This window comes from Verruconis gallopava (assembly GCF_000836295.1).
Source record: "Verruconis gallopava strain CBS 43764 unplaced genomic scaffold supercont1.24, whole genome shotgun sequence".
Taxonomy (NCBI): Eukaryota; Fungi; Ascomycota; class Dothideomycetes; order Venturiales; family Sympoventuriaceae; genus Verruconis; species Verruconis gallopava.
In genome coordinates, this window is record NW_015622160.1 from 146,251 (window position 1) to 155,270 (window position 9,020).

General features: G+C 49.7%; 2 protein-coding genes across 2 annotated transcripts; one reads left to right on the forward strand and one right to left on the reverse strand.

The window, feature by feature from the left end:
• Positions 1 to 161: 161 nt before the first annotated feature.
• Positions 162 to 3,028, reverse strand: PV09_06700 (uncharacterized protein). Its single transcript, XM_016360381.1, has 3 exons — positions 2,332 to 3,028; positions 1,729 to 2,278; positions 162 to 1,677 (listed from the first exon to the last, which is right to left on the reverse strand). Exons 1-3 carry the CDS (start codon positions 2,735 to 2,737, stop codon positions 462 to 464), a joined length of 2,172 nt encoding a protein of 723 aa, XP_016211720.1. The 5' UTR covers positions 2,738 to 3,028; the 3' UTR covers positions 162 to 461.
• A 4,017-nt stretch (positions 3,029 to 7,045) lies between these two features.
• PV09_06701 (3-hydroxyisobutyrate dehydrogenase) lies at positions 7,046 to 8,711 on the forward strand. The gene is made up of 3 exons (XM_016360382.1): positions 7,046 to 7,455; positions 7,507 to 7,664; positions 7,865 to 8,711. The coding sequence occupies exons 1-3, from the start codon at positions 7,323 to 7,325 to the stop codon at positions 8,594 to 8,596; spliced, it is 1,023 nt and encodes a 340-aa protein (XP_016211721.1). The 5' UTR covers positions 7,046 to 7,322; the 3' UTR covers positions 8,597 to 8,711.
• The last annotated feature ends 309 nt before the right edge of the window (positions 8,712 to 9,020 follow it).

A 9,020-nucleotide genomic window follows, 5' to 3' on the forward strand; every position in this document is an offset into this window, starting at 1 on the left:
GAGGAAATTATTCATCAGTGACCTACTCGGGTGCATGGTCGGCGCCACAACAATTGAGCACAGCCACATATTCATGACCTGACACCTAGGGGCACCTAGGTGATTTCACGTTTATCACCCGTCCACATTCACTTTTCAAATGTTGCTAGCCATGAACATCATGCTCAGATCAATCGAATGAATTGGTGTCTATACCAGGCGCCTCGCCATGCATTATTCGTGATCATTAAGGAAAATTAAATAGTTATGACACCCATATAAGTTTTGTGTAGATTGGCAGCGAAAATGCCAGATCAAAAAACGAAGAACGAGTAGACATCTGTGGGTATAGATATATATACTGGAGCATGACCCTGCAATGGGCTGAGTTTCTCTTGCCTCTTTCTATACACAATGGATTCATCATACCACAACAGGTGCCTGCTCAGAGAAGAGAAACGATCGGCTTAGAAAAAGGACGTTTACAACATGAAAACAGCCGCAGCAGCAGCAGCAACCATGACAACCACGCTGGCGAAAGTGGTCGAGGCACCGTTGGTTGAAGCTAGGACTGGCTTGTAGGTGCTGGTGCCGTTGGACAACGACCACGAAACGGTACCGCTGGGCTTAGCACCATAGGCACCCGCAACAGCAGACGAGCCAGCAGACGCAGACCAAACTGGAGCAGCGGCGGCCGAGTAGCTGCCGCTGGAAGCACCCCAAGCCGGAGCAGCAGCCGAAGAGCTACCGCTGGAAGCACCCCAAGCCGGAGCGGCTGGCGCAGAGGCGCTACCGCTAGAAGCACCCCACGCAGGGGACGCTGATGCCGTGGTCTTGCTAGTGGACCAGGAGCCAACACCCCAGCCAGGAGCAGCAGATGTCGTGGCAGGAGCGGCGGGAGAGTTCCACGGGTTGCCATTCCACGATCCGCCCGAGACGGGAGTAGCAGTCCATGGGATGGTCACCGTGACTGAAATTGGCGATGGCGCGCAGCCGGTGCTGCAGACCTTTACAGTCTCGGTGAAGCCCCAGTACGGTGAAGTTGGGTTCTCATGGCACATTGGGCAGTACTTCACAGTGGTTGTGAGAGTTGAGGTGGTCAAGCCCGTCTCGCACACATCAACAATCTTCGTGGTCAGAGTGGTCGAGAAAGGAACCTTCACTGGGGAGCAGCCCGCTGGTTGGTTGCTGCCCCAGGTCGAGTGGCCCTCGTACTTGTTGCTGCTACCATATGTGCCTGATGACTTGGTGGCGCTGGCGCTTGGCACGGGTCGGGTGATGGAACCGCCATGACCATGTCCGCCGTTTCCATGGGACGATGCAGTTGGACGGATACTTGGGAAATTGAAAGTGGCAGAGCTGTTGCGAGCGCTTACCGAAGCGAAGGAAGAAGTCGATGGCGGAACTGAAGAAGATGAAGACGATACGGCAGCTGGTGCTGAAATGACTGGAGCTGAGCTGGCTGGCGCGGAAGATGCTGGTGCGGACGATGCAGGAGCTGACGAGGCTGGAGCAGATGATGCTGGGGCCGACGAAGCTGGAGCAGATGATGCTGGGGCCGATGAGGCGGGAGCAGATGATGCTGGAGCCGACGAAGCTGGCGCTGACGAAACCGACGCAGAGGATGAGGCATGGCAAGCACCCGATACTGTATCTGTAGTCTCGCCATAGACCTTGATGGAGTTGACCTCCCAGTACCTGCATCGGATTTAGCGACAAGAGCATGAAACAAAATTGCGACCTGCTTACTGGTTGGCAAATGCACTTGGGTTTTCAGCAACAAATTTGCGGCAGTTGAGGTCTGGCGTATCCAGGTTGTAATTAGGACAGCCCAAAGCGTATGTCTGGTCATACACGCCGACGGCACCAGCCCACGAACCACAGAAGTTAGTGCTGAAAACAAGGTGCTGGTTGGAAATACGGGAGCCGAAGTCACAACCGCTGAAGTACATATCCGGAGTGCCAAGAGTACTGACGTCGGGAACGTCACAATCAAGAGTTGCAGGCTTGTTAGCACGTTCGAAAAACCAGACCTTGATGAAATCATCAGTCCACTGGGTGATATAGTAACCGCCGTTGACTGCATTGAAGGGAGTTCCAAAGCTGTTGGGCTTGCCAGAGTCAATACCGCAGCCACCAGTGTTCTCTATCTTACCGGTTGTCGGGTTTAAGGTGTGGCAATCGGTGGCAGCGACGGTACCCGTCTCAAGCGAGCCCTCGTCAGTGAGAACGCAGGTGCCCAGACCAGTGTGAAGAGAAGCCTTATTCTCAGTCATGAAGTTGACTCCTTCGATCATGTCTAGGGACGGGTTAAACACGCTGCGCATGTTCATCATCATGGGGAACGCCTACCGATTTCACCTTGGTATGGCCAAGGGTTGCTGAATGACCAAAACGCTGGCCATGCACCGCATGCATTTCCAGGCATATGCTGAATGTCTGCGACAATGATGCCCTTGTCGTAATTAGTGGTTCCTTCGAGACGAACAGACGCACGACCGCTGCTGGTCGTTGAGACGGTGTGTAAGTAGTCGGCACCGAACTTGACCGAGCTTGAACCTGTGCTGATCAAGCCAGCAGCAGTGGCACCAGACTCGGTCTGATAATTCGCGAAACCTCCAGTGCCATCGTCGCCCGTAAAGAAGTCAAACTTGCTGAAGAAGTTGCTTGGAGTGTACGAGTCAATCAACTTGTAGTTAATTGCGGCAGCTGAAGCTGCAAACTGGCTGACGCCAAAGAGGATCGTGTTGGAACGCATTCCGAAATAACGAACGACTGAAGACTGAGTTCAAACGAATGGACGCTCAGAAGCTGAGCAGTGATTACACTAGAGAATGCAGTCTTAAGGAAAGGAGAGAAGAGAAATGTTAGTCAGGGAGCGATATCGTTGAGGTATATACAACTGGACATCTTTCGCAGACACCATTTCCAGTGCCGTTGGAGCATTACCCCTTTGGTGAGGACTATTGAAGGATAAAGCTTGCTTCCACGTCCTAACAACGCCATGGCAATACTCCTGGCGTTAGCCTGGGCATGTCCTTGGAGAGGCGGTGATGCTTGGTAGAAATTGACCAATAATGATCACGTTCGATTGAGACCGCGCGCGTATGTGATGCTTTTGCGAAGCCATCGCTGCAAATGTCAAGGTTCCTGGATCATTATACTAGCTAGATTAAGTTGACCGGCAGCGCCACAATGCAGGAACATACGGCCCTCAAGTTCGGTTGATCTCTCAGTATGCTAAGTGCCGGGCTTGACAGCCCAGACAGTCTGTTGTGGAGCCTCCGTCTATCATGCATTTCGACTGATCCGCAGACTCTGCGGAAACGAGATGACAGCACTTTGTCTACACAAATAGCGCAGCTTTGGAAGTCGACTAGTTGTAGATAGGAAGGACCGAGGCAGGGCTCGTGAGCGCTATTCTTAGATCAATCATATCAAGGACACATCGTAACGCGAGCATGAAAGTCCATTATTAATGTGCCGTCGATACGTCGTGGTATCCTCGAAGCGGCGAGTCAAAGCGGCGAACACAGACTTGTCGTCCAAAACAAAATTCCCCGTGCCGCTCATTGCCCCTTTTGATGTGGAGTCGTTCCACAAGAGGCAATGTCGTGTGGCGTTCTTAGCCCAGCCTTCTCAGAGAGCAGACATTCTCCTGGCAAGTTCTCCCACCAAACCGGCTTAGATCTCCACGTGCTCTCGCTTGCGGGAGATGAACGTGGGTCAGAGCTGATAAACATAGATTAGAATGACTTTGTCCAGGATGTCATGTTCCATTGGCACGGATCAACTCATCCCATGTTTTGCTTCCCTTCGAGCAATGGCTCAACGCAGAAAACGCGAACATGTTTTCGAATCACGCTGCTTGACCTGATGAAGCCGTTCAAATCCTCTGCTGTTTTCTTCCGCGGCCGAAAATTATCCCCCTCCCATCTCGAGCCGGTTTGGATGATCCACATTCGACAGCCGAAATGAGCACACCTTCAGCTGCCGTTGGGCGCTGTGACCCGCCTGAGCTTTCTCCAGGCAGAACCCACGGTGTAAATAATCCACTTTTTCTTTTGCATGTCCAGACCTAGCCCATCCCTGCGAACGCGACGACCAAAATCGTTTTTCATCCAGAAGAGCCTCAGAGCAGTCACAGACGCAGGACGCGTAACCTAATGACCCGCTACGGCAGCCCCGAGTGTCAGTCGCGCGAGTCGAACAGCGCGCTTGAGGAGCTGAGCGACCCCTGCCATGCGCTGCCGGCCGAGCAGGTCCACAGGCGCGATCAGAGATGCTTTCTCCAGGAGATTCCTCTGGGCTACCCGCTCCAATCGATCTGAGATCGAGGCACGCGTCGATCCTTCTGAATTGCGTAGACTCAAGGAAATGAAGATCTTCACCCCAAGCGTACATCAGCGTCATCAACCTGTTTTTGTGTCCCTCAAGGCTGAAAATTCCTTGATATGTCCCGGAAGGGGCAGATTTTGTGAGACCACGTATATGCGCTTCTTCTATTGGCCAAATCCGAGCGCGATGGGTGACAATTGTCTAAGTTGGACTCCTTTGTCTACAACAGGACAGCACACCGTTCTATGGATACAATGAAGTTGGACTTCTCAAAAGGCGCAAGTATGGTCTTTTCCGTGAAGTGTTTCTTGCAATCTATGCTTCTTTCGCGCCCTGGTCATCCAAAGAGACAGATCGTCATTGTTGTTTCCCTAATATTCTCGAGGTTATTTCATTTGTTGTTAGTCTTCCTGCCAATGAGACGCAAGCAAAACCAACTCTTGTCATGTGATTACGACGTGCAAGTCGCAACATTCGTGAAATGCAACATGTATATCGACGGTAAACTGAAGTATCTACAGTAAGAAGCTGGTCATTGGATTCTCACCCATGCTGCAATGTATTGACTATTGAGTCTGGGCTAGGTTCAGGCTATGTTATCACGCTTTCAACAGCTTTTAGGTCCTGAAGTTTTTACCATGGATCGTTCTGAAGTTTCCTCGAACGCGACCCAAAAAAAAAATTTAAAAAAAAAGACGAAGACAAAGTCGTCTCATAATGACTGCTACGTGAGTTATGCACGTCTTCTTTTTTTTTTTATTTTTACTTTTATTTTATATTTTTTCTTCTTTTTGTTTTTTCGTTTTTCCATGCCGCTCCTATCTTCGTTTCCCCGTTTGCGAACGCGTACCATCGAGTTGCAAGTATTCGACAGTATGACCTAATGGCACGCCGACAGGCTATCGAATGGCTATCAACGCCTGTGATCAACAGATCTTCAGCGTCACTGATGTGGAAGTGCGAATTGTAGCTGTGCAAGTGTCCGTGTGGTATTCGCCAAGCCGTTCATTGGAGATCTTAGCTCCATTCTGCATCACGGTATTGAGCTCATGTAGAGCAGAGCAATCTGATCTTGGTGCAAGCAATGTGCCTTCCAGTCTGGGTGGTCTCCGCTTTGTTGTAGATAGCGTAGGCACTGCCTAGCAGTTGCCAGGTATCACCAACTGAATGAAACAAGCATGAGAAGGCATGTCGGGCTTTCGTCGTACTCTAGTAGATTATTCTATGATTAAACTCCTGAAGTTGACAAATTCACATCCCGCTTTTAGGCAAATGAACTGGAAATGGCGAAGTTGAGATTTCGACTGCGACAGCGGTTGGTGTTAACTCACGCATTATGACCATCCTTTGAAATCAAGCACGCTGATATATTTGCAATCAATAAAGTTGGCCTTTATCTCAGGTGTGGAATCTTATTACATACGGAATCAACCCCTACGGGAGGAATTCTATCTTCGCTGCCTGTGCTCTGGATGTTGACGCCATTGGTCATCTTCCTATCAATCAGACTCGAATTCGCAAGTTTTTGAGCACGAATAAACGCTGTGCACAGTCTATCATATACCTTTGTCAGATCAACTGTCTTCAAGATCTCATTGATGTCTCTCCATCAGCGTGGGTGTTGAAGTCAAAATTTCGAGGAGGTTTTGAGCAAATACGAAAATCTCTTCTTCGGTTGAAATATCTCGCTGCTTACCAACCTCGAGTGTTGAATGTAACAATGTTAAAGCAGGGCGCGATGGCTTCAGCAATAGCAGGTAGAAATCAATGTTGTGTACAGGCAAAAGCAACTTGATCAAGAATAGCCTATGATCCTTCCATTCTGGCAACCAGACTGTTGCTTTTGGCAGGCTCCTGAACTCGATTATGTATCTAAATGCGAAGCCTAAGGGAAATATAGATTATTGTTCAATCGTTCTAGAAGCTGAGCTCTGTCTACGCACACATCCTCTGCGCTTTGCCTATCGTTGGCGCTAGCACTACCGGCGAGTTCCCAACTGACACTACATCTTTGCTGAGTCCATCTTCGATACGACTTTAGATCTTCTTTTGTACCCTATGATGCACCCGATCATATATGACTTCGTTCTAACCACATTCCACTTCGACTAAAGGGGCAATTCATTTACAGCGCTGAGAATGGCTATTATGACTTGATCGGCCACCAAGAGTCCATGTTCACAAACAAAGCGGGATTGGACGCGCTTCACAATCTAGACTTGAGTGATGCCTTTGGGGACGTGGGTGCTCGGTGCCCCGGCTTTCCGGACGGGTACTGGCAAAGTTGAGAATTACAATGGCATTTAATGTGGTCACTACATCGTGCCTCGGGAACTAAGGGGAGATAAGTATGAACCTCTTCATCTAATCAAGTAGTTCAAAATTCTACTCATCAGTAAGAAAAGGGAAATCAGGAGTACACAAGTGAAGAATAATAAATAGTCTGTTAAATCAGGAACAACAATTATTGGAGCGCGAAGCGGCAATCAATATGGCGCCGCACCGCGTGAAAGGGGTGTAGGAACTAGCTGGGATCAGTTCATACCGTAACTTGCAAGTTTTAACGCCAGCTTGTCACCAGCAATTGTGCCTATATTACTTTCGCAGTGAAATGAACACTCTGATGTTCAAGCTGTGGGGCAGGGGCACGGGGAATGGATGTCTGAGGCACAAAGGCGATGAGCACAAACTCCGGCGAGATGGAAATTCTTTTCCTGTGCCCACGTCGGCATCGAGCAGATCATGCCCGGACCGACAGCACGGCTAGCAGCGGCCGCTGCCTCTCAAACGTCTTTGATGAGGCTCTTCAGACAACATGAGCCTCCTTGACCTCACTGTATAGGCTTGCTTTGCACTGCGTGTTTGCTCATTCCCCATTCGAGATTTTTACTCCGCACGTCTCACGGCAACTTCGGCTCCGTGATCAAGGGGGCCATCTCCGCACCCGGCTCTGTAGCTTCTTGGTTGCACCTTTCTCCCTGCCTTGTAGTTCTTCGAGGGTCGCGATGAGAGGAGTCACCCGTTTAGCCTCGTCCTCGTGGCGGGCCGCTACAATTCGCAATGTTGGGGCGAGGAGGTGTTTCTCATCGACGCCATCTCCACAGGCAACGTACGGCTTCATCGGCCTCGGCCAGATGGGTAAGGTACTTTCAACACAATGACATGACCATGATCCTAATGTCTACGCAGGGTATCGGATGGCAAAAAATCTTCGACAGAAGCTTCCCGAAACAGACACAGTCATCGTCAACGACGTCAACAAGGATGCCGTTGGCAAATTCGTTGATGAGCTCTCTGGTTTCACAGTTCTAGCCGCCGAAAGCCCTAGAGAAGTTGCTGAGAAAGCGGTAAGTAGCTTACTCGTTTTCCTCCTTTATCGCTTAATGATGATCATTTTTGTCCTATCCATGACTAAGTCGGGGAGTTGCAAATTTTTGTAGCTTCTTCTATGATTTCAAATCTTACTACAGCCAATCCTCTGATACAAGTTACATGCCTTGCTTATTCTTCGGTAATTTGCCCATGGCGCCTTACTGATGTTGTGCAGTCTACCATTATTACGGCGCTACCAGAGCCTCAACATGTTAAGGCCGTGTACAAGGCCATGTTGGAGCCTGCCACTCTGTCTACGGAAGGAGAGAAGGAGCGCTTGTTCATTGATACCTCAACAATTGATCCTATGACTTCTACGGAAGTTGCCAATCTCGCTCTGTCGACTAAGCAGGGCAAATTTGTCGATGCTCCTATGTCTGGTGGTACTGTTGGTGCTGGCGCAGGAACTTTAACTTTCATGATTGGCTGCCCAGACGAGCTGGTTGGTAGAGCCACCGAGGTCCTGTCTCTGATGGGACGGAGAGTGCTGCATCTCGGAGGTCCCACGTCAGGCTTGAAGGGAAAGCTTGCAAACAACTACCTCCTGGCTTTGAACAACATTGCCACATGCGAGGCCATGAACATGGGCGTCTCGTGGGGTTTGGATCCAAAGGCGCTGGCTGGTATGATCAACATCAGCACTGGTAAATGCTGGCCAAGTGAGGTGAACAACCCGGTTCCCGGTGTCGTTGAGACAGCGCCGGCCTCCAGAGATTACGAAGGCGGATTTGGCGTGGCATTGATGAACAAGGATTTGAAGCTCGCGATCAAAGCTTGTGAAGAATTCGGCGTGAACATCAAAATGGGACCGCTTGCCAAACAGATCTACGATGAGGTCCAGGCGAAGCCTGAATTCAAATCAAAGGACTTCTCGGTTGTGTATAGATACCTGGGAGGCAAGGAGTAAGTGGAGAGCAAAAATTCATTTAGCCGCCCCAAAAATTAAATCACACGGTTCTCTGTTTTGATATTCTCGAAAGGCGCCATGATGTAGCCGAAGTCTGCAGAACTCTCCCTTTCAACCATGTTCTTTGGTGTGTCCACATCTGTGATAATAGCGTACGTTCGACCACGAAAACAATATTCAAAGGACACTGCTGCGATAGCTTCGTATGCAGTGTGTGAGAGCAGGTGGAAAAAAGTGATCGAAAAAAACATTGCTTATGCACGAGATAGGTCCTTGAGACAAAGCCGTGAATCGAAAGAAGGTGCATTCCTTCAAATGAGTGGCTCAAGACACATTTACTCGAGTTCAGAGTAGACTTTGGGCTCGCGATATCTACGCGTGTAGATCGCCTATGCATAGGCACCGGCAATCCGACGTCGTGTCC